Source organism: Lissotriton vulgaris, chromosome 8 (assembly GCF_964263255.1).
Source record: "Lissotriton vulgaris chromosome 8, aLisVul1.2, whole genome shotgun sequence".
NCBI lineage: Eukaryota > Metazoa > Chordata > Amphibia > Caudata > Salamandridae > Lissotriton > Lissotriton vulgaris.
Window position 1 is genome coordinate 980271233 of NC_141696.1, and position 25979 is coordinate 980297211.

At 43.9% G+C, this 25979-nt stretch overlaps 1 protein-coding gene across 2 annotated transcripts in view; it reads right to left on the reverse strand.

The window, feature by feature from the left end:
* SLAIN1 (SLAIN family member 1) overlaps window positions 1–23979 on the reverse strand; it is a 181130-nt gene extending 157151 nt beyond the window's left edge. Inside the window, exon 1 of one of the 2 annotated variants that reach the window (XM_086934825.1) lies at window positions 23300–23979. In XM_086934825.1, coding sequence (XP_086790951.1) covers window positions 23300–23784 — 485 coding nt within the window. In that variant the 5' untranslated portion in view covers window positions 23785–23979. The remainder of the gene's footprint in view (window positions 1–23299) is intronic. The other variant, XM_086934824.1, reaches the window with a different exon arrangement.
* Window positions 23980–25979: the final 2000 nt, after the last annotated feature.

Here is a 25979-nt window from a genome sequence, read left to right on the forward strand (position 1 = left end):
AGAGAACTCTCCATCGCACTCAGCCTCACTCACGGACGAGCCTGATGCCGTTTGACCCCCAAGTGGGTGGATAGGTCGAAGGAACGTGCAGCGCTCTTTTCCCCCAGCACGGCCCAAAGCACCTTCCTTAAATGCCGGGCTGGGCCCTGACCTGTCGGAACGTCAGCCTTCCTCAGATACACTGGGGCTCCGGCCCAGGGCTTCCTTCAGCTCAGATGGTGGCAGTGACCACACGCACCCACGGTGAATGATGGAGTGAGCACTTACTTCGCAACCAGTTCTCCCCTCCCGCTACCCACAACACATGGAGCCGTGCAGCGCATAGAAAACGCTTGGGAGCAGACAATCCCACCGCTCGCCGGTCCCAGTTGGGAGTGCTCCTTGCAACTAGTAAACACTCTCCCCACACTGGTGCCTCCAATAAAGCATCTAACATGTGCTTACTGTAAAAAAGATAAAGAATACAGCCCTCTCACTTTGGAAGGTGGGAAATACAGCCCTCACCAACAGCCGCTGTCGGTAGTGGGTGTACCTGCCGGGCGGTGATGTGGGGAGGGGTAGGGGCAGGGTGGGGGGTAGTAATCTATGAATAACGGAGCATTACAGGTAAGTAAACATATAAATAAATAAAATGAATTTTGTTGCGCGCACTGCATCGCATTTGGGGATGCAGTGCACGCAACGAAATTCGTATGGTATATTCGCTCAGTATATACTCTTCCTAAAAAGGGTAAAGACAGTCCAACCCTTCTCTTGTCTAGCCAGGAGAAGCAACTGCAGGCCGTCCCACTCCACACACAACTGGGGCAGCGCTCCTTAAACAGTCCTTCCAATCTCCTTCCAGGCAGGTTCCCCTTGATATACAGCAAGGATATTTTTGTGAAGTCTTTTATCCCCCTGAGACTTACAACAGGAGGACGTAAACACAAGCCCTTGGAGATTCTTCACTGGCAGGATACCACAGCAGGGCAAGAAAAGTCAGTCATATTCCTCCACCACAGAGAGAAGCAGCTACTGCAGACCAACACACTGCTCACACAGAAAAGGCAGCTCTCCTCACACAGTCCGTCTGCTCTCCTTCTTCCTCTTGCAGGGTCCTCTTGTTTCTTGAAGTAATGTAAGTCCTGGAGTTTTAGGTCTCATACTTATACCCCAATTTGTCATTGTTCTGTTTGGGGCAAGGGTCTCTGAACCCATTTCAAACCAGTCCTGTCCTCCCTGGTGCAGCATGACCACAGGGATTGGAGACAGCATTGTGAAAAGGAGACACCCTATTCAGGTGCAAGCAAAACTCTTCCCACCACTCTAAATGCAGACCTGGTCTAGTCAGCCAGCTATAAGTCACCCAGGCAAGGCGGGACACACCTCAACCCGCCTTGTGACTGTCTAGAGTGAATGCACATCCCAGCTCCTGTCACTCCAACACCAGACGCTGAATACACAAACAGTTAGAGGCACACTGAATGGTCCAGCAAGAAAATGTCCACTTTCTAAAAGTTGTAAGGAACGAGGGACTTCATAGCCCCTAAACCAAATGCACAGCTTTGTGCCGCTGTTTAGCGTGCACATTTAATTCAAAATCTTTTGTCCTTTTAGTTATCCAACTTTCAACCATATTTTTACTCATATTTTCCAAATATAGTTTCAATCCAATTTATCAAAAGGTTCAACAATCGGGATGTGGTGCCAATTTTCAGCTTTCTTGCATTCAGACAGTGCCAATCCAGGCCTCTTTGAAAGAACACGAGTGGTGCAAGGAGTCCATCACAAGCAGTCTTTTATTATTCAAGTTAAAAACCCAATGCATTTCGGGCCATTTCGAGCCCTTCTTCAGGGGTCACTACAAATCAATAAATAACAACATAAACAAATTATTAGCACTTCTCATCATGAGTAAATAATGATGCAACCTACTTTCATCGATTAACTCACTACGTCATTTCCAAAAGCAAAACATTTCCCCATGGTGCATAGTCCCACTTCATCTTTCTCTCTCTCAGTTAAAGCGTCGTGCATTTTAATCCTTCGTTCTCAGGGTGTGAACTAACGTTCCAATCTAGCAAATACTAATTTATACTCTCCCAGTTATCCTCCATCCCTTTTATTATAAACCACACTCAGCCTCTAATCACATCACGCTACCTTCAAATCGTCAACGGTGTTTAAATTCGGTCTAAGAACTTTTAAACATGTGCAGTACTGTATTAATCACTCTCTATCATTATTACGTTTCGAAAATCCCTCTTCCCCTCCCACACTTCTTCCGAACTGCATACAAGCCAAGTCTTCCCACCATTCACCGTACCTGCTTTGTTAATTAACAACCGTCTACCTTTCTCGCCATGATTACTCCAAACAGTTGGACACTAACAAGAAAAGGAAGCAAGTCTCAGGATTCATACTATCGGAGCAAAGATCGAAGTTCATCACAGGGGGCCCAACCGAATTATATGCACTGATACAAACCACATGCATGGATATATAAACGCACACGCAGTGGAATGTGACACTTTTTCATTTATGGACTCTACGGACAGTACAATGTATTGATGACATGCACCATGGGCAATGTAGTTCTCTTATAGATTAAGGCGTGATTTGGGCTTTGGGCCAATCGGGAGGGACAATGTAGGGGTGTAGTGTTTAAAAGGCAACGGGCGGGAAGCGATAGCTACCAACTGTTTGGAGTAATCATGGCGAGAACGGTAGACGGTTGTTAATTAACAAAGCAGGTACGGGGAATGGTGGGAAGACTTGGCTTGTATGCAGTTCGGAAGAAGCGTGGGAGGGGAAGAGGGATTTAAACACCGTTGACGATTTGAAGGTAGCGTGATGTGATTAGAGGCTGAGTGTGGTTTATAATAGAAGGGATGGAGGATAACTGGGAGAGTATAAATTAGTATTGGCTAGATTGGAACGTTAGTTCACACCCTGAGAACGAAGGATTAAAATGCACGACGCTTTAACTGAGAGAGAGAAAGGTGAAGTGGGACTATGCACCATGGGGAAATGTTTTGGTTTTGGAAATGACGTAGTGAGTTAATCGATGAAAGTAGGTTGCATCATTATTTACTCATGATGAGAAGTGCTAATAATTTGTTTATGTTGTTATTTATTGATTTGTAGTGACCCCCGAAGAAGGGCTCGAAATGGCCCGAAATGCATTGGGTTTTTAACTTGAATAATAAAAGACTGCTTGTGATGGACTCCTTGCACTACTCGTGTTCTTTCAAAGAGGCCGGGATTGGCACTGTCTGAATGCAAGAAAGCTGAAAATTGGCACCACATCCCGATTGTTGAACCTTTTGATAAATTGGATTGAAACTATATTTGGAAAATATGCGTAAAAATATGGTTGAAAGTTAGATAACTAAAAGGACAAAATAAAGGTCTTCAAAAAAAACAAAAAAAACTAAAAGGACAAAAGATTTTGAATTAAATGTGCACGCTAAACAGCGGCACAAAGCTGTGCATTTGGTTTAGGGGCTATGAAGTCCCTCCTTCCTTACAAGTTTCTTAACGAGTGGCAGTAGGGCATGCCTAAACAGCCAACCTGCACGCAACCGCGCTAAAGAAATGATGAAAATGAAGAATATAACTAAATGGTTCAAAAGAGGTGTGCATCCCTCCATATCTGAAAACACTTTCTAAAAGTGGCATTTTCAAAAAAAGAATTTAAAAACCACCTTTAACAAAAGGTGCGTTAATAAATTCTGAGTTCAGAGAGCCTAAACTCAATTTTTCTATCACGTCCCTATTGAAAGCTACACATGTAAAAAAAAAATACAGTGCATCCCAATGATAAGCCTATGGGACAGACAGCCTTTCAATAGTGAAAAATGAAATACACTGTATTCACACACACACACACCAGTAAATGCCCTACCTTTCACATATACTGCACCCGGCCCATGGGGGTACCTTGGGCCTACCTTAGGGGTGCTTTACATGTAAGGAAAGGGAAGGCGTGTGCCTAGTAAGTGGGTGCACTTGCCAGGTCAACAAAGCAGTTTAAAACTGTGCGTGCAGACACTGCAGTGGTGGGTCTGAGACACATTTACAGGGCTACTCCTGTGGGTGGCACAACCAGCCCACTGGTAGCATTTGATTTACAGACCTTGGCACACACCATGCACTTTACTATGGACTTACCAGTAATTCAAATATACCAATCATGGATAACCAATCACATTCTCAATTTACACAGAGAGCACATGCACTTTAGCACTGATCAGCAGTAAGTGCCCAGAATTGTTTAGCCAACAAAAACAGGGTCAGAATAAATAGGAGGTAAAAGGCAAAATGTTTGGGGAGAACCCTGTAAAAAGGGCTAATTCCAACAGGCATGCATCCAGTTCTTACTTTGTAAAAATAAAGAAAATGACTGAAATGGATTATATGAGTAGGTAGGAAAGAGAGCAAATGGTTCTAATTTGCAAATTCAGCCTTTTGTGGTTACTAGAGCTATCTACTTTAGCTTGAAGAGAGAACTTGTCATTCAAACGGGGATTTTTTGGGGGTCTTGGATGATAATTCATAATTAGAAGATGGCAAATGAGATTAATATAATTAGGATCACAATTCCCCCTTTCCATTTCTCTTCAGTATAGTGCTTTCATTGTTAGGTTAATTTGTTATGCAACTAGTTAATACATTGTTATCATGGTATCTTCAGCTTGTTAACAATTTTTCTTTTCTTGGTCCACTATACCATACTGCTGACACCATGGGTACCATCAGTGAATATCAACGTCAGTATTATCAGAGGATATAAATAATGCAACTCACCAGATGTAAATTGCCTTGATTTGGACAAGGCTGAATTAGATTACTGTGATTATAGAATAACTTTATTAAATAAGCAAAGAAAGTAATTATTTGGGAAAAAGGCAACAGCCGAAGGTACCTCTTACTAGATTTGTCAGAGGCGCTGCTCAATGCCGGGGTTGGCGAAAATCAAGGGTGCCTAGTCTTCATTCAACCACATGCCTTTTTCTTCCTTCGGCCTACACTTCATCTCTTTTTTTTTTAATCTCTCTTTGTCAATGTTTTGAAGTGTTTCGCATCTTTCTCTTTGTTTCTTTTCTGCCCTTTTCCATTGCTCGGAGACTGATGATGAAATACAAGTTCTGGTCCCACAAATGAGGGCCAGTTACATCCACCACAGAACAAATTTTAGCATGAAATGAAGATGGTGAGATCAGAGCCGGTTCTACAACAAAGCAACCCAGGCTAATTGAAACGATGGATGGCACCAGAAATGCATTTTCCATCTGATTTTAGTGAAACAAAAACTTGAGAGATTGACATCCTAAACATTAAAAATGTTTCCTCCTCGCCACCATTGGTCTTTGAATAAATTGGCATAGTTGTCAAATGGGCCATGCCTTCTGCGGCATTCAGTGTCTTGTGGCTTTTTACGGCACTTTGAGACTTTGAGTTGATAGTTTAGTTTCTATAGTAGAACTAAAGGTTAAGGATCCCAACATCCAAATCGCTTCTTGCCATAAACCCAGGACTGGATTAAGGTGTCACAAATAGCCCAGGTCACTTGCTGCTATAAAAGTGGGCACGTGTCTGTGTGTATTTATGTGTGCCTGTGTGTGAGTTGTGTGGGCATGTATGTGATCCCCTATTTCCTGTGTGAAAGGATGCCTGTATGTGTTTTACCTTTGTGATTGTGTGTCTGGATCTGTGGTTTAAGTGCTTATGGGTGCCTGTAGGTATGAGTGATGTCTCTTCAGATAATGCCTGGTTGTGGATTGGCGGATTTACAAGGAATCCCTGCAATAACCTTGCAGTTTGCATGTGTTCCTGTAAGATGTGGGTCTTTCAGTGTGCGCGGTATACCAAAGTGAAACCTAGTGGTGTGCCAATGTCAGTCAACCACAGAGTTGGTAGTTATAAGAGCCAAGAAGCTCCATTGGAGCAGCTGCAATAAATAAATAAATAAATAGTGGCCTTTCTTCACATTCGGTGGAGCATTAGACTATTAACAAAAATAATGCCTAGGATTCCTTAACTAAAAAGAAGGACCTGAAAATTGACTCTGATCCCATATGTGCTTAACACTCCCATATGTTCCTGAAGAAACCACTCTTAAACACTTGTTCACTAAAAGAGTGTACAGCACAGAAGGGATAGCTTCCCACAAGTGAACCTTTCAGAGCTCAACTCCACTGTGTGGATAAACTACACATTGACACCTACTGCCCAATATGCATCAAAGGGATAATTCTGCTATCACCATGCACTGCATCTATTAATCAATGACTACCCCTGAGTTTGAGGAAAGAATAACCGGATTTCATCACATTTCCTCCATCACAGGTTTTGGCAGTCTTCTGGTTGAATTGTGTTGGAAAATGGCCACCTCTGAAGGATCGCCCCAAACGTTTTGCCTTCTTCCTCCTCCTCATTGTGCTGGATTCTTTTTATTGGTATTAGGACTCTGAGCGCTTTACCACAGCAAACCAGAGCTAAAGTGCATGTGCTTCTCCCCTCAACATGGTTATATTGGTGTATACCTGATTGGCATATTTAGTTTACTTATAAGTCTCTTGTACGGAGGTATACCTTATACCCAGGACCTGTAGTCTAAACTCTACTTGTGGGCCTACAGCACCGATTGTGCCACCCACACAAGTATACTTTCAAACCTGTCTCAGGTCTGCCATTGCAAGGCCTGTGTGTGCAGTTTACCTCTACTTTGGCTTGGCATTTAAAACCCCTTGTCAAGCCTTAAACTCCCCTTATACATTGGTCACCCCTAATGAAGGCCCTAGGTAGCCGTGAAAGCAGGATGCTATGCAAGTAAAAGGTAGGACATGTACTTTTATGTTTTGCATGTCCTGGTAGTGACAAATGTAAATGTAAATTTTTAATGTCATGGTATTTGTAGAGCGCACTGTCACCAAGCGGTTTCCTGGCGCTATTACTCATACCACTGAGGAACCCATCCTGGCTTTCCCTGTGAAGTGTCCACTCCTGGGCACCCCCAGGGTGAAGCCAGGCATCCCAGCGCTGTTGGGGCCGGCGTGGAGGTTAAGCAAGCTATTGCCCAGAGTTGCAGAGTGGGACCCATGATTAGAATAGGCACCGAGGCGAGAATTATCAGGTCCGAGGAAATTGAGCCCAAGACCCGCTGAGGCGGGAATTGAACCCTGGTCCCGGGCCAGAGCTCTGCATCAGGGTCTGCCGCTCTAACCACTGAGCCACACTCCTCCACTACAAATAACCAAATGTGTTTTTCATTACTGTGAGGCCTACTCCTCTCATATGCTAGCACTGGAAATTCCTTAAAACGCTTTTACGATGTAATTCCTGATTAGAAAGGAGTAGCTAAATCATGTTTCATAACTTTGGAATGGTAGTGCTAAATCCTCTTCAGTGGTAAAGTTGGATTTGACATTACTATTTAAGAAATGCCACTTTTAGAAAGTTGGCAATTCTTTGCTCTTAACTTTGCTCTGTGCGCCGGAAGCCTGTCTCCAATGTACGTCTGCGCTGGGTGACAGCTACATTTTGTGCATTCCTTCTAGACAGCCACAAACACGGGAAAGGTGGGTGTGACAGAGGACTCATCTGCATTCTGATGGCCTTCCTGAGCCGGAAGTGGGAAAGGGAGCTGACACATCTGAATAGGCAATGTCCTGTCCCCACACAAAGGACTGATTACTCCCCACAGATAGCCTGGCAGACAGGGCTGAGATGAAAAGGGACTTCTGCACTTCAAGAAACTGCTTTGAAGTCACCCCCACTTCAAATGCTTATTTTGGTATAAGTACTAGGGCTTTGACACTACCAAATCTTGATACAATGTCTACTTATTTGCAAACCAGTGGCCTGCAGATTAATTACGGGAAAACGAAAACTATGTGTTATAGTGTTAAGAAGACACAAGCACAGACTTGGTGTACGGGTAAAGAACAGTTGCAAAACACAGCTGAATACAAACATCTTGGAGTAATCATAGATAATAAAGGAAACTTTTTTGCACAGAAGGAGGCAATCAAAAAGAAAGGTCTGGTTTTAGCTGCAGATTTTAAAATTTTGAAGAAAAAGGTTGCTGGACCGGTCCTGTCGCCCCTACTAGAAGTTGTAAGAGCAAAATTTCTTCCAACAATTTTCATATAGAAGCGAGACTTTAAGAGGGCAGGATGCAACCACTTTGGACAATGTAATCTCCAAATGTATAGGATTATATTCTCCTTGCCAAGTAATACCTCACCGGCTCAGATAAGGCTTGAATTCAGACTAGTCAAGCAATCACTAGCCAGGCGCTGCTCATATATAACATGCTGGAACAAAATTAGGAAAGCTGAATTGAATACACTGAATTATATGCTGTGGGATGAGTTACAGAATCGTCATATATCACCAGGCAGAGAGTATCTATAAATGTCTCTCGAGCATACAGGTCTTGTCCAGCTTTGGGAAATGTCAATTGACCAACATGCCTTTAAACCTTTAGTAAAAAAATCTCATAAAATTCAGTCAACAACAGAAGATAAAGCTACACTAGCTCAAAGGGCACATGGGTGGATGACACTAAACAATTATAATTCCATCTCACCACAAGATTACTTTGCCACCGGGTATCTAGTTTTTATTAAGCATCAGTTTTCAAGATATCGGCTGGGGTTACTACCAGCCAAAGAACATATGGCTCCCTGGCAATGTGTTAGTCTTCCCATCACTTGTCGCCTTTGTGGGCGCTGCAAGGAGGATCTTTTGCATTTGGTTTGTTCCTGAAATACTGTAAGGGAAGAAAGAAAACAACTGTTAACAAACACTTTCAACCAAAGAGTAATACGACCAAGAAGACAGGCTATTTTAGCCAGCTTCGATCCAGGGGACTCTCAACTAAAATGCTGTATTGTCAAATGTCTACTGAAAGTCGACCAAAGACTTAAAGAACATGAAAATTATTCTGTGTTTTTGACATAAGAAGCAATTAACTGTTATACCAAACATTTAGAATCAAATTAGGGTCCCCACAACATTTCTAGGGGTTGAATTATTGACTCTATCTGAATCCCCCTATGTACAACCACTGAACTTGAATGTTCTTTTTCCCTAAATTATGACCTACGCTTACCTCCTACCATTAGAAATATTTGGACACTATAGATTTTATTTTCGAATTTCGACTCATTATGAATTTCTGGTTTTATTATGACTATTTAAGTTACTATAAAATGACAATATTAATTGGTTGACAATTAGAGCAAATTTTAATCTATTGGCATATATACGAATTGAAATGTTTCCTTGTACCAGCATTTTCAATTTTAAGTTGAAATTACCAGATTTCTTTTTTTAATCCGCTATATTTGATAAACGAAGATTTTTATTAATGATTTTAACTCACTGTGGAAATATATATTCTGTATATATTGCAAGGGTTTTAAGTAACAAAGCAATTGTTCAAATAAAAACTCAAATCAGCACACTATTGGACTTGGGAAGAACTCTGCTGGAGTAAAGACTGCTATGTGGTAAGTAGTGACACTTTGTCTTGACTGACTGTTCTGAGGAACTGCTTCTCTGCTTTACTGAGCTGCCCTGCTGCTTGCTGACCTCTGCCCTGCCAAGGGCAAGGATCTGACCCATCTCACTTGAACTCAGAGTGACTCCAAGAGCTTGCCTCCTGTTTTCTGAAGTCTCAGGAACACAAAAGACTTCCTGCAATTCTGCTGGTGCTGCTGGACTCTGTCATCTATGAGTCCTACCCTTGCGTGAGGGTCCCCCCTCCGGTCCTGGACCTCAGAAGTTGGTTCTGCAGCTGTTTTGCTACAAAACCGACACATCGTCATCTTTGCAACGATTGGAACCGACTCATTACCCTTCTACGTCGACGCAGAGGCTGTTCGATTACAGCAGTTCTGCTAAATGTGCAGACCGACAACGGCACTCTGTGTGGCATGATGATGACGCATTGCCTGCATCTAAACTGGGCTTGAATGCGACACATCGTGCCCTCAGCATTGGCACTTTGCTCTATCCAAGGTTCTTTTTAAGCGGGACCTGCATGAGTCTCTTAGACCAGCCAGTCAACTTTTTTACCCCGTCCCTTGTGACCTCAAGTAACCTTTTAGCACTATTGGAATCAAAGCACTGTTTTTGCATTTATTCTTTAAAAATTCATAACTTTGATGTGTGTGTGTGTTGCACAATTACTTTACACATTGCCTCTTGAGTTAAGCCTGCCTGCTTTGTGCCAAGCTACCAGAGGGTAAGCACAGGTTAATTTAAAATGTGTATCTAACTTATCCTCAGTAGGATTGTGGTCCCTATTTGGACAGGGTGCAAACCTCTGCCACCAGAGACCCAATTTCTAACGACTTGACTCAATTTGACTCAATTTTCCTTTAATACCCTCACATTGATAGTATTGTGACCAATGTTAACTTAACTAAAACAGTTACAATGAAAAATACATTTTTGGGGTCCTGCTGAGGGCCCTACCACTAAACTGGAATTGGTGGCCTCAGCAAATGGCTCTTTTATATCCTTCAAACTCTGGTCTTTGCTAGAGTTTTTGGTGGCTATTAGATTAAAAACTGAACCTCCATTAAAACAAGTACTATACTATGAACAGAATGTACCTTTTATTGCATTTAGGACAGGGTGCTGCACCAATTCTTGGATAGTGAAAGAGTACAAATTCATCTTCACATATTATTTTACTTCAATGCAAAGCCTTTACTCTCCCTAGTGTGTCAGGATTCCCCTTTCAGTGAAGTTCACGGAATAGGGCCTGTACCATTAGGCATTAGAGCTCCTTGATTTACATGAAACAAGCCATCTAGTTCTAGTACCAAATGCAGGAATTACATTCAACAATAATCAGATGCTTCCCAGATAGCCAGACAATATATGTACAAGTCACTACCCATTACTGAATCCTCAAGAGATCAACGCACGCTTAAGCCTTCCACAGTCACAGAGGAGGATGTTTCTGCTCTTCCTCACCAAGTGACAGAAAGTGGTGAATATTGATGTTTGGAAATTAAACTAGATTAACAGAGAAGAATAAAGACCTAAAGTGGCATACCTAGCCACCTTCCACATCAATTGGGCAGAGATTAAATAAACCTCCCTTAGGTCACACTGTCTCACGATTTGGTAACATCCAGAACAGATTTAAAACAATTAAAATCTGGACAAGAGATGAATATGTCTTGTTCAAACAAAAAAAGTGCAAATTCTAAAGTAAAGGAAAAACTATTAAACTAGGCATTAGGATGTGTAAACATCCAACAATAGGGGTAAACAATAAAAATCCAGCTGACCAATTGAAAATTAAAGGTTGGATTCTTGAAATAAAGTAAGTTCCAGGAGTATGTAAAAGGGATAGAAAAATGTTTGACAAATGAATAATACTACAGAAGCCTTAGATGGATGCACCTCCAGCACCGACATGGAGTGCAAAACATCAAACCAGTTAGCAAGAGAAGAAGGGTTGTGTGACTAGGTTTTGTTGTGTCTTCAAAATGTTCTCAATATAATGTTACTATGAAGAAGAGAGGAGTGTTGAGGGTGTCCAGAGATGTGACGTCCCCAGACCAAGGGTTTCATCCAGAGAACTTGGCCGAAGCAGCAGAGTAGCCAATCTGCATTTTCTGCATAGGTACCTCAGACTTTTTGATGGTTTCTGGACTCTATTTTTCCTGGGTTGTGATCTCTGTGCAATTGACCCCTGTTAAACAAGGCAAAGCACCTGTGCTTTCCCTTTAAACATGGTTAAATTGGCTTACCCTTGATTTACATATCTCATTTCCAGTAAGTCTAGTATTTGGTGTAGGAAATACACCCAGGGCTTTGAAGTTAAATGCTATCTGTGGACTGTACCGCCTATTACGCTATCCACAGAGTGGGCCTGTATAAGATGGCTTCAGGCCAACCCGCATAGCGTGACTGCAGCAGCCTAAAAACCTGCTGTCAAACTTGTCAAAGAAACCATTTTTCAAAAGTGGGAAAACCTTATTTTAAATAATAAGTCATCCCTAAATACACCTTCTTGCCCACATGTTAGAGTGCCTAATATTTAAAAGTGGAATATGTGTGAAAAATTGTCATACTTCTCCATTGACTACCCCTCAAAAGCTATTTTACAGGCGAGATTGTAGCTCGTTCCTAGAAAATGGCAAGGTACAGATTATAAACTTTCATCTGTAACATTTGACAGGAAATTGCTAACTAGTCATCCAAACACTAACTTACATATGTATTAGAAGTCCAATTCATTTGGAGGTGTTAGATTTGAATGAATATATAGAGGAAAAGTAATTTTTAGAAAGTTACCTTTTGGCTGCCTAATAATCCTGAAGGCTAATTTGCATAAGCCTGCCAACAGCTTCCCAGCAAATGCTTCACCTTAATGATATGTAAAAACTGCTCCCACAGCAGACCAATGGCTTAGGCCAGGTGACAGGATGGGCTAGGTTTGCAGCATTTAATATCTATCAGCCCAGGACGGCTAGTTGGGTTACACCTAGGACTTCATTAACTTGAAAAGGACAGAAGCAACACATGTTCACCCATGGTTTAGTGTAAGGTGTGACCTGACAAAGACAAAGCCTTTGCCCCAAAGGCCAAAATATCCAGGCTGGCTCTTAACTCAATGGGAAGTAAGGTACCACCAGAACTGGATTGAAGTGGACACAGGGGAATGGACTGTTCATTTCCCGAGCCACACCTCTGAGTAGACACAAGAGCACTGCATAAGTTAGGAAGGGTTTCACCAACTTGAATTTCAAGAGTGAGGGGCACTTTGGGATTGTTTGCAGTAGGGAAAACAGGAACTGCTGTAAAAGTAAATAGAGCTGCCCCTGGGAAAATGTACACAGTGGTTAGGGAAAGGTCACGAGTTATCATCACCCACTAGCTGGTACCAAATGTGGCACCCCAAGGCGCCATTTCTGTTTTAGTACTGCATAAATACTTTACACATTGCCCTAAGTTAAGCCTGTCTGCTCTGTACCATAGCTACCAGGGGGTTGAGCTCTGGTTAGTGACCAGTGACTATAACATTGACAAGTTAATATTATCCCTCGAGGTGGGTGCCTGTCCACCACAAATAATAATAATACACATTCTTGCAAGCAGCCTCAAAGAGAGAGAGTCTGGTTGAGAAGCAGCATCAGCGTGGTAGTGTGCTCGACATACAAGGTTCATCAAGTGGACTAAAGTGGTTAATGGTTTTTCCTTTCAGTTTTGCTCTCTTCAAGACAGTGTTGTTTCACTGGCAACCACTTCATCATGATTTTATGTCTTTATAAAAATACCATTTGGCTACATTATTGAACATTGATTTCTGCATTAGGGACAGCTATTGATGTAATAACTACTAGTATATTCAGGGCCACTGCAATTATGCTTCTGCTGTTGCTTCTTCAGCATTTATGGATTTACTGTGCTTGCTATATAGTCCACTATCTTGGCTAGGGCAAGTGCCCAAGCCAGACAGAAACCACCACTCAGTTCAGTTCAGTTCAGTTCAGTTCAACTTTATTCGGATACAATAGTACCCATAAAAGCACAAAAACATAAATACTTCACAGCAATTGATACAAAGAATAAAAATTATGTTCTTCACATATCCAGACGGCCTAGTACAAAAACTAGCCATCATTTTAACATAAGATGATTTAAAACAATTCTCAAGCTATATCACATTTAATCAGAGATCCATCATAGACCTACGTGCCCTGATTGCAATCCTAAGAAAAGTGCCAGTGCGGAAAATCAATTCAACATCATCTAAATCTAATATGCACCGATACGCTACATCCAAGGTCATTGGTCTTCTCTTTTTAAAATATGGATATAAAATCTGCTTAGAGTATTTAAAATAATATTTACAAAAGAATATAAAGTGCATGGTAGAATGCTCACTCCTCCCATCACAAGGGCACAAATTTTAGTTAAAATGTGGGCTGTAGCCCAATGGAAAACAAAGTCCAAATTGAATTGTACCAGCTCTTAGTCTGAACAAAAGGTTCCTTTCCCAAAGACTCATGGCTAGGGTCAAATACATATGAAGCGGATAACAGTGCTGTTCAATGACCATATAGTTGCGCACAATTATTTTCCTGGACTCCACAGCATCCCGTTCGATGTTATAATGGGAATATAAAGCAGTCCACTGTTCCTTCTTCGGAACTGATTCTGCTAATAAGAGGTCCAGAAATAGATTTTCTCTTTTTACACTGCGCAAACTTTGAAGCACGCCTCTAAGCCATGGGATCTCTAAGCCTTGGTCACAATGTAAACAATTCATGATGATCTGCTGTGTTAGGGATGCAGCTTTTTTCCTCCACACTGATACCCAGAAAAGTGCTGGTCGGGCACGAATAAAATCAGTTATAAAATTAATATTGAGCTCCTTATGACTTATATATTGAGGGGTTGAGATTGGGGTGCTCAGTAATTTCCGGCTAAACCTATTTTCTTCCTGCTGGATAGCTAAAGAATTAACTGTACTCCAGATCTCAGCACCATATGTGGCCACCGGAGTGCACTGAAGTTTATATATTTTCTGAACTGCTAAAAGGGCACCTGTGGTCTTAGGGCGGGGCAGGCTCAAGATCAAATTGGTGGCTTTTGAGAACTTGCTCCTGGCGTGAGCTAAATGCTCACTCCAGGAGCCGTTCGCAACAAAGACCAGCCCTAAGTAAGCAAAAGATCTGACAGAGGTCAGTTTTTGACTATCTATTGTGATTGAGCCTATTGTACGCTTCCCTGGCCCACTGCACATTAGGAAAGATTTCTTAAAATGTACCCGCAGATCCAGATCCTTCATATAATTGTTAAAATTTTGGACAAGGAGACACAGGGAATTTGGAGTGCGGCCTATCAGGACCGCATCATCTGCATAAAGAAGCACGGGGATGGGCTTCCCATTAATGTATGGGACATCTTGAGTAGCCCTTTTCAAAGAGCTATTCAGCCCGTTAATATGTATGATAAAAAGCGGGGGGCCAACACGCAACCTTGTCTGACCCCCCTGTCTACATCAATAGTCCCTGAAACCTCACCACTAATGCCAAGCCTTACTTGGGCCTGAAGATCTTTATGTAAATACGTTAAAAAATGTACCAATGTCTCGTCCAACCCTCCTGCCAAAAGGATTGCCCACAGCTTTGACCTATTCACTAGGTCAAAAGCTGTGGACAAATCCATAAAAGCATTATAGATAGGGGACCTCCGTGCAATAGTATATTTCCCGACAATTAGATTGAGGTTGAGACATTGTTCGATAGTTCCAACCTTACCCCTAAAACCCAGCTGGCAAGGGTCTAAGATAGCATTTGCTTCTGTCCATCCCAAAATGTTATTGTACAAGACTCTTCCTAGAATTTTGAGGGTATTGTCTATTAGGGAAATTGGTCTATAATTGCATGGGAGGGATCTATCTCCCTTCTTGAAAATCGGGACTATTATGCTTCTAGCCCAAGTGTCGGGTAATTTTGTCGAAGTTAAATTATTAAAAACATTCAAAAGCAAAGGGGCCCAAAAGTCCGGGTTCCACTTAATTAAGTCAATAGGGAGCCCATCAGGGCCCGGCACCTTATTACCTAAGCTCTAATTGATGGTTTCTACAACTTCTAAAATACTTATTTCTATAGGTACCAGGCTACCTGGAATAAAGGTTGCCTCACTTGGGGACGGTGGGGCAAAAATTCCTGAAAAATGTTCAACCCATGCATCACTAGAGATATTACAGCTAATCGGCGTCGGTGTCTGGCCCATGGAACGAAGGTCCCTTACAGCTGACCAAAAGATGTTACCATTTTTTTGGTTGGCAGCCTCAGAGAGTTTGTCCCAGCGTTCGCTCAGGAGGTCCTTCTTCCTATCTCTGATCACCTCATTATACTTCTTTCTGGCCAGTTTAACTTCTGTTGTACACCTTGGAGTAGCTGAGAGCACCCTACGTAAATTCCTATTTGCTTGTGTGCATTCATGGTTGAACCATCTAGGGGTGATTGCTGTTTGAGGGGTGGGTCTAGAAAGGAGGATTTTAATCGTTTGACAAAGTTTACTGAAATCCTGAATTATCGTAACAGATGGTAATTTTAATGAAAGGCAGGAGTCGATAAGATGCATTTTGTCCTTTGCCAATTTCCTAAATATTTCGGAATTATCAACCCCCTGCTAGTACAATCTTAAGTTGGCAGTTGACACCGTTAGATTTGTGGCCCCGCATTCTATCTGAAAAATCGGCCTATGGGTGGTGTTAATCGATATTTCGATAGATTTATGGTCTCCAAAGTTAGGAGGAACAACTTTGGCTGATACTAGCTGTTTTTCTATCAAGGGGCATACAAAGATAACATATATTATGGAACTACATCCCCTACCCCTATAAGTTGGATGGTTGATCATGGTTGACCTTACAACCAAGTCCATAACATTGGACAGATTATAGGATTTTATAAGCCGGCCAAGTTCTCTGCCTCTACTATTGGATTGACCATAATAGGCCAGACCCCTTTCAGATTGTGTGTCAAGAATTTTGGCATTAAAGTCACCCCCCAGTAAAATACCACCACTCTAGTCAGGGCAAGGAGTTACACACTGAAGATAACCCCTGCTCGCCTCCTTGGTAGCTTTGCATGAGCAGTCAGGTCTATCTCAGAGGCAATGTGTAAAGCGTTTGCGCAACACACTCACACAGCAGAGACACACCAGGCACACCACAAAATAAACTCCACACAAGGTTATATAAAAATAGCCTTTGTATTACTCATAAAACACATTAGACGATAATCACATATATATATATACACTGTGCCACCTGCCACTAGGTATCACTTTACAGGCGATTATATACATTACAGGGCCAATCCAGTCACTGTTATAACCATTAGACTCACAAGTAGTGAAAATCACAACCAACCAGTAGGCCGAGGCCAGAGGCACTTAGCATAAACACATTATGCATATATCATATCAGGAATACATCCTAAATAGATCCCAGTGCACACATCAACCCAGGTCTGTACGCCCAGCCAAAACACAAGGTGAACACCAGGCCGACTGGCCTGCTCCTTGGGCCCGTCTTGGGCTTCCCCGCAATACCGTCTGTCCCACAAAGTCAGGGCTCCCTAATCTGCGTGTCCCTTCCTTCTGAACACTGGGCTTCCACTAGCCCCCTATCTGCAGATGCAGCTGAAACAATGCCCCCAAAAGATCCGCAAAGTAATCATGGGGCAGGGTGCAACTCACCCTTGTCTCCTCTCGTTTGTGCTGCGGGGAGAATGCAGCTGCCCGCAACTGTGCGGCGCAGCTGCGATCAGGCCAGAAATGTGTAGCAATTTCCCCCAGGGGCCTCCATCGAGGTTTCGCCCTGGTTCCTCACTCTGGGGCAGCCCGCAACGAGCAAAAGGGGAAAACGAAACATGGGCCTTAGGGCACGGAGCGAAGCCGCCGTCGGCCCCGCCCACATACAGGCATCTCTTGACTGACTTCCTCTCTCATCTCTCTGGCGTACAGAGCAGAGTCTCCGGCGGCTTCCAGGCAACACGTGGGGCTCTCCCTTTTCTCCCGAGAGCCCCGCCCATGGTCAGGCATAGACTTGCCTGTCTTCCGGCCTCTTCGTTGCTCGGGCAATCCCTGGCCGGGATTTTCTGCCATTTGTGTTCTTCTCAGGTAACACGGAGCAAGCCTCCTACTGAGCACTAGGCCTCACAGCGCTCCCAGAACGCGCCCTGTGGCACAGCTCCAAACAATACCAGTAAGGTGCAACAACACTTTCCACTCGCTGTTGCAGGGACCCTCGCATAGGGTCAAGAACCTAGCGCTTACCACGTGCTGTCTTTGAGGAACCAAGCGCCAGGCTTAGATGAAGCACAGCACTCCTGCAGACTTTCTTCCATGTAGCAGTAAATAAAAGTAAGGAACCTTCCAGTTCTTATTCTGGACTCTTTTGGGCCCCTGAGACTCCCGCCAGGAGGCCAGCACGCAGGGCATCTCAGCAGAGGGCAGCAACTGGGTCCCACGGCGGTTCCACCTGGCAGAATGCTCTCCTCCTCAAGTCAGTTCCAAGAAGGTCTAACAACATAAAGTGGGGTCACAGCCCCAGTACTTATATCACTCATGTCTTTGTTATCCCCTTGGCACTTGGCTCTGTGCCCAGTCCAAATCAGTTCTGGGGGCACCTAACAAGTGCAGAACAGTCCCCATTGTATGTTTGGCTCTGGCCCCAAACACACCACAGGGGGTAGAACTGGCATTGTGAAAGGCAGACACAGCCCTAATCATGGTCAGGTGCTACTACTCCCACTACTCCAGGTGTAGATCTGCCTATTCAGCCTAGCGCTGACTCACCCAGCCCCTCTGGAGCCACTGCACCTCCCCAGCCCCTGTCATCGATAGCCAAACATGCAATACACAACAGGCAGGCACAAACACACATAACACTCAGAAATGCCCACTTCTAAAAATGTAATTTCTAAAATAGTGATAATAAATCTGCAAACACCGCTATGCAGCATTTATTACCAAAATTCCAAATATACTAAACTTGACCAGGCTACTCCTCTTGTGTCATGAATTACAACTGAAATGCATATCAGGGAATCCCCAATGCATTCCTATGAGAGGGCAGCCTCACATTAGTGAGGAACCAAAATGGCTGTTTTTAACTACCAGGACATGCCACACAGTTAAGGCACATGTCCTACCTTTTACCTACAGCGCACACTGCCCATAGGGCTAGCTAGGGCCTACCCTAGGGGGGACTGGTATGTAGTAAAAGGGGAGTCACAGACGTGGCACACACTTTATGTGCAATGTCACAGCGGCAGTAAACTGCGAGCACAGGCCCTACAATTGTGGAGGCCTAAGTAAGACAGGTTTGAAAGACTACTTTGGTGGGAGGTGCAACCAGCACTGCAAGCCCGTCAGTAGCATTTAATTTACTGGCCCTGGGTATCTGAGATACCACTTTACAAGGGACTGATAGGTAAAATAAATACGTCAAACAGATGTAGACCAATCTTACCACGTTTACTAAAGAGAGCAGAAGCACTTTACATTGGACAGCAGTGATAAAGTGCCCAGAGTGCTAAAACCACCAACATCAGGTCAGAAAAAATACTGGGAGGAAGGCAAAAAGGTCAGGGATGACTTTGCAAACAGGGCCAAGTCTAAGAACGATTCAAAAGAAGATGTGTGACGGGGATACACAGCTGTCAAAATATTGACAGTGCCAATACAAAATGCAGTGGGCATGTGTCATCAAATGAGAGGTGACGTTGAAATAGAGCTAATGAAAGGAGTTCTTGTAGAAGAAATGAAGTGCGAGACATACTGACGTAAGGACTTCAGAAACAGGCGAGTGGAGATAAAGTGCAAAATTAACTATTGCCCAGAGGGGTTGCATGGGAAAACCATATTAAGGGAAGAATCTGGGCTGGGATTTATCTGATAATGAATACAAAGCTGTGCTAATAAACACTGGTAAAGGCAACTGTCAGACTTGTTTTAGGTGTGTGTGTTTTTTGTTGTGCAACACTTTTGGGGATATTAACAGAAAACTAATCGAGGCACCCAAATACCGGTCAGGTAGCATATGGCATCAAACAAAACATCATAGTTCATGTTTTATGCTACTCCTCCAATTACATAGACCATGCCTCTTGTAAACCATTCCAAGTTATTATTCTTTTACCCTCCATTCTCCCTTTTTAGGTTTCACCTGCACAGCGCTTGGGCTGTGCTTGTGGAATCTCTTGTATTTAATATATCTTAATAAGGGACTCTCATCAGTTTCTGGACCCGAATTACTGTGTTCATTTGCTTTTGTGTGGAACTCTTTTTTTCTTAACTTTCCCTGGCTGCACACATTTACAATACTTCTACTAAAACTGTTCACACTATTTGAGCCCCTTTCACTGACAAGATGAGATCTCTTCCCACCAGAAAGGCAGACAGCTTCCAGCAGTATGCAGGAATGCTTGCTTTTTATTACTTAGTTTTGTAAAGCAGGTGCTTTAGCCTAAGAACATTTGTAGCATCTCCTATTCATGACTAGGTCCCTTTCTTTGCACTTTATATGTATTTTCAGATTGAATTGTTCAATTTAATCTATTTTGTCATTATGATCAAATTCTAAATGTTGTTATAAACATTGCATGTTAAAAATAAAGTTAATATACAAGTGCTATGTTATATTTTACTACTGAACAGGCAGCCACACGTGCAGTTACTTTGCAGACTACAGGGTTATGGTTTGAATGGTGCAGTAGCACTGGGCCCAAAAGTTGTCAGAACTCCTCTAAACACCTAATATTGATATAGTTTACTACTAAACAGGCAGTGGCAGTTGCAGTTATCTTGCAGTTGAAAGGGGCTTGATTAAAATGGTGCAGCATGTACAGTGGCACCGGGACCAAATGTTGCCATAACTCAACTAAACACCAAACATTGCTATATTTTACTACTAAACATGCAGTCACAAGTGCTATTATCATGCAGACAACAGAGTCATTATTTAAATTGTGCAGCAGGTGCAGTGGCACCTTGCCCAAACATTGTCAGAACTCCTCTAAAAATCTGATATTGCTATATTTTACAACTAAACGGGCAGTCATAAGTGTGTTTAGCGCCAAGATGCTCCCTCCGGAGCGAACGTCGCGCTCTAGAAATGCCCTCACAAATATCACAAATATCACAAATATCATAAGTGCAGCTATCTAACAAGCACTAAGGTCATGATTTCAATAGTGCAGCAGGTGAAGTGGCGCCAGGACTAAAAAGCACCCCACTGAACACCTAATATCAATATATTTTACTACTATACAGGCAGGCACAGTGCAGTTACCTTGCAAACAACAGGGTCATGATTTGAATGGTGCATCAGGTGCAGGTCCTAAAGTTGTCAAAACTTCTCTAAACATCAAATATTGCTATATTTTCGTACCATATAGGTAGGCACAGTTATCTTGCAGTTAAAAGGGGTTTGATTTGAATGGCGCAGCAGGTGCAGTTGCACCAGGACCAAAATCTCTAGGACCCCACTAAACGAGGAATATTGCTAACTTTTACTATTAGACAATCACAAGTGCCGTTATCTAGCAGGCACTAGGGCCATGATTTCAATGATGCGAAAAGTTGTCAGAACACCTCCAAACACCAAATATTGCTATATTTAACTACTAAATAAGTCACATGTGCAATTTCCTTGAAGGTACTATGGTCATGATTTTAAAGGTGCAGCGGGTGCAGTGACGCCGGGGCCCAAAGCTCTAGGAACCCCTCTAAAGACCAAGTATTTCAAAATTTTACTACTAAACAGGCAGTCACAATTGCAGTTATCTTGCTGGCACTAGGGGCATTATTTGAATGGTGCAATATGTGCAGTGGCACCAGTCCCAAAAAATGTCATAACTCCTCTAAACACATATTATTGTAATTACATCAATTAATTCTATTATATCCCTCCTTTATCATATTTTTCAAAATGTTACTATTACTTACCCGCACTATACCACTAGTAGCAGCACAATATATTGCCTTTTTGTACATAAGCAAGTCATAACACTTTAATAGACTTTCTGTAACGTATCTTGTACAACTACTCAACAAGCTACAACTTACAACAAAAAACTGCTTATTGCCAATCACATAGGTGAAACTAAATGCATTTACCAATGCTTGTTAAGAGAGCCTCCACTTTTTCCTACCACTTACAATACTGATTAAACTGGTACAGATGTGAAACGTTTTGCCTAGACAGTATTTATGTTAAAACGACAAAAGGGCGCAATAATAATACCACAAAATGTGCCGCATTATGCTGCATGGATGGCTTTCCTTGTCACACATTTTAGCCGACCCTGCCGCATAATTTGGTCCACCGATTTGGCCGCATAATTCCAGTCGCCCATACTATCATTTCAACTAGCCCGCCACTGCTAAGAAGACCTGGGGAAACACCGAACAGCTCTGACTCGTGGGAAAAGGGATTAAGAGATCAGAAAATGGAGAAACGAGATGAGGAATTCAGGAGACAGAAGGAATATATGGCATGCTGATTTACTCAGAATTTTCGCACCTAAATAAATGGGAGATTAGAGTAGTTTTAAAAATAAACCGATTTGCATCTGAGAACAGTTGGGTCACGAGGATAATGCCCGGTGCTGAATGGCAATCGTCTGGGGGAGGCTGAGCGTGGGCGCAGCCCTATTGACTGCATTAGCTCTTCATTAAAGCAAGGGATGTTGCATCTGCAGTCAGGGCACGGGCACGCGGCGGAAGCAGACTGAAAATCCCCGAGCTCTAGAACCCTTCCGTAGGCATTTACATTTACCAAGAAGGAAAGGAACAGGGCGGGAACAGACATCTTCAGAACTGATAACATCTGCGTCACCGAGCATTCTAGTCGCAATATAGGCAACCCTGCCTAGTACCTTGATAAAATCTAAAAAAAAAAAAAAGTGCTTTGATAAAGGGTGTAACGCTTAATGAAACCCGAATTCGAAATATAGGTGGAGGTGGATTACATTTGATATTCCGGAATACATTAGACGGCGCTTGAAAGCCTTACAAATCAATGTAGTAAGCACTTTACTAATGCACACTCTCTCGCCCGACAAACTGATTCAAAGATGTTACGATCTAGTTTATTTATGACATTATTTCACCCACTTGGAAAGCTAACCAGCAGCAAAAGTGGTTTTGTTATGTAAGAGCAGCGGGAATCCCTGATACATATATTTAAAAGGTCGAGAGAAAGCAAACCCCCGAGACTCAGGACCGAACCCAGAGCAGGGGTGCCATCTGCAGCCAGCGAACAGGTGAACCACTGCTTGCAGCCTACTGGCAGCGCGCGGTGGGAGTCAGGAGGAAGCACGCGGACACGTGGTCTGTGACAGATCAATACAGCACTGCACACACCTGATTTCGAGCCACTTTGGGGTCTGCTGGGAAAGGGATTGTTGATACCGAAGTTCGAGAGCGTGGCCCGAATTGACCTGGTAGATTGGGGGACGCTGGGACCATCCGTCCTTCTAAATATAGTTCGCTCTGCTATTTTGATGCACATTCTCATTAGCACATAAATGCACAAATAAATTAAATGACGCTAAAATAGTAAGATGGACTGTGAAGAAACATTGACGCACACGGAAAATCTCAAACTCGAGAGCAGGCTGAGATATCATAGCACGGCGTATGGTGGGATTAAACTAAAGTAGCCAGATTTGGATAATTGGATTCTGCGACATATGGTAAACCTGCAGATGTCAACATGAGAATCAGAGACGTAAGAGTTGCAGCATCCCGTTACCATGCGTCCTCGTCGCCGCAGCCCTCCTCAGCATCCTCCAAGTCCAGGATCTCCACCTGGTCCAGCAGGGATGCGGCGGTGCCGGCGGGGGAGGCTGGGGGTGAGGGTGGGTCCTCGTCGCCGGCACCTGCCGCCGGGTGGGAGCCGCCTGCCGAGAGCTGCTGCTGGAAGAAGGCGTAGGGCTCAGGCTGGTACAGCAGGCCGCCGGTGGTGCAGAGCAGGGTGGGCACCGGGCTGGGCATCACGCAGAGCCCGGGGGCTGCCCCCCTGTATCCGTGAGCTGATGGAGAGGCGGGCGGAGGCTGGTGCAGTGCCTGCCGGTGCGGTGTAGGGGGGTGCTGGGCAGACTGCGGGCTTGCCGCGCTGCAGTTTCTCCGGAGCTGCTCGTTCTGCCTCTCCAGCCGCCTCACCAGCTCCTGCAGCTTCTTCACCTCCAGCTCGGCGCTGCCCGGCGCCATCCCGGGGCTGCCCCTCACCTCCGCCATCCGCGGCTGCAGGCGGGCAGAGGCTGCTCCCAAGCCCCGCCACCTCTCCCTGGTGGCCTCGGCCTGGGATGTCCCTTCCCTGGTCCTCGCCCGCCGTGTGCCAGCCGCCGCCGCCCCCGCGGACCCTCGCCTCCCCTCGGCGTGGTGTGACTTGGCTCGTCGGCTGCTTCGAGCTGAGATTGGCTCCCTCGCCCGAGCCTCCGTTGCTCAGTCTTGCGCCTCCTGTCAGTGACGAAAGATATGGGCAGGCCTAACCATCCTCACCAGGCGAAAGCGGCAGCCACAATAGGAACAAAGAGGCGGCGCTGCGGGTGGCTCTCACACTGGCAGCGGTGGCTAGCAAACACTTGCAAACCTGTCCTCTGTGGGCTGCAATTTCAAGGGTGTGCAATTTAGTCGTCAGGCGATTAAAACTCACCAACATCATATTTAAAACGATGATGAACTGTGGCATTTTCACGAAACGCAACTGAAGTTGCATTTTACCGTCGAGACACAAAGGTATAAGGAACCCATCGCAAAGCTTCTTAGAGGGCCCCCTGGAGATTGGCCCTATAAAACTCGTGTGATTCCATCAGATCGCCCTAATCCTCTCTTTATGTGGTGCGGCTAATTGAAGGCTCAGTGAGGCGGATTATGAAGCAGCCAGACGGCCCCGGCCGCTCATGGATACACACAATATGTTCAAACTTGAGAGGCACGTGAGTGATACCTGTGGCACTTGGCTAAGCATAGCCAGGGCAACTGGAATTATGCGATTGCGCGGCGATTTTCGCATAATTATAGATTTGCCGCGTTTGCCGCATAATCCATCGTCTGCCACATAATCTGCAGATTTTAACAAACAAAAATGTTTCTTTCTTGCTCAAACGATTCAAAAGTTACAAAAAATGTAGCAATGCATGTACCGCTCAGTGGGAGGCCCTTTGCAAAGCTTGACTGGTCACCCATCTGTTGCTTATTGCTCTATTTGGGTGTTAAACTGAAACTAATGAGGTGCAACCAATGCCTACGCGGTGTTTCTAAGTGTATAAATGACAAAATAAGGACATAATGCTGTTACAAAATGTGCCACATTGTGGCGCATACTTTGCCTTTTATTGCCACATAATTTACTCAATCCTGTCGCATAATTTGTCCCTCTCCAGCCGCATAATTCCAGAGGCCCTGAAAATATAGCTCATCAGAGGCAGATCACTATGACTGGACAATGATGTCATTCATGATACCCGCCATGTATAGTCTTTAGTGCGTAGTTGAGTACATCCCAAGAATAGTCTAATCAAGAGGGAGGGCAGTGCCGTGAATGGGGAAAAAATGAGTGCAGGTACTAGACCAAATAAGATGCGGAGCTTGGGCTGGGCTAAGGGGCGGGCTTCAGAGTGAGCAGTTAATGGGCTTGAGATGGAAGGTTGGTAAATTGAGTAGAATCAATACCCAACACTGTTTAATAGTCGCATCTGTTATTTACAGTGCTTAGATGAGGACCAAGAGTGAATTTGATTTCTTAAGAGGTGACTAGGTTCACTACATAATGTAAAGCATACATGATAATGCTTCCAATTATAAACTAACTCTTGCCAAAGGATGAAAGTGATGTTCTCACTTTGTCGCTCTCCTCTTCTACAGTCTCTCTCATGTCTCTTATCAGCTTTCTGCTTACCATGGGCTGCAATATACCGTGGCACAATTTCCTTTATTGTGCAGGGTGCACCTTTAAAAAGGTGCGCCCAGCGCAATGAAGGATAATGCAGCATATTACGATGAATGCTCTGCCCTCAGGGCAGCCACAAGCTCACTCTGCCCTGGGGGCAGCCAGCCATGTAAAAAAACATGGAGCGGCAGCTTTACAGCTTGTCTGTGTTTTCACTGTACAGGAGGCAACCCTTCCTTAAGGGAAACTTACATATATTACTTAAGGGAAATGGTGGCTTTGCCATTAGGTGTAGTGAGAAAGTGGATCTGGCTGTGTCACACACTGCCTGGTCAGTCTGCAGTGGCAGGCTGTGGTCCATTTTGTCTCTGCCACATGCAGGTTGGCACAACCAGTGCTGCAGCTCTGGGTGAATACTCTGCCTTACATGCCCTCAGTATCTGGGTACCATATACTAGGGACTTATAAGTAAGTCAGTACTTGTCAATTGAGTGTAACCAATTCAACATAACTTGGCATAGGGTTAGAACGCTGGCACTGG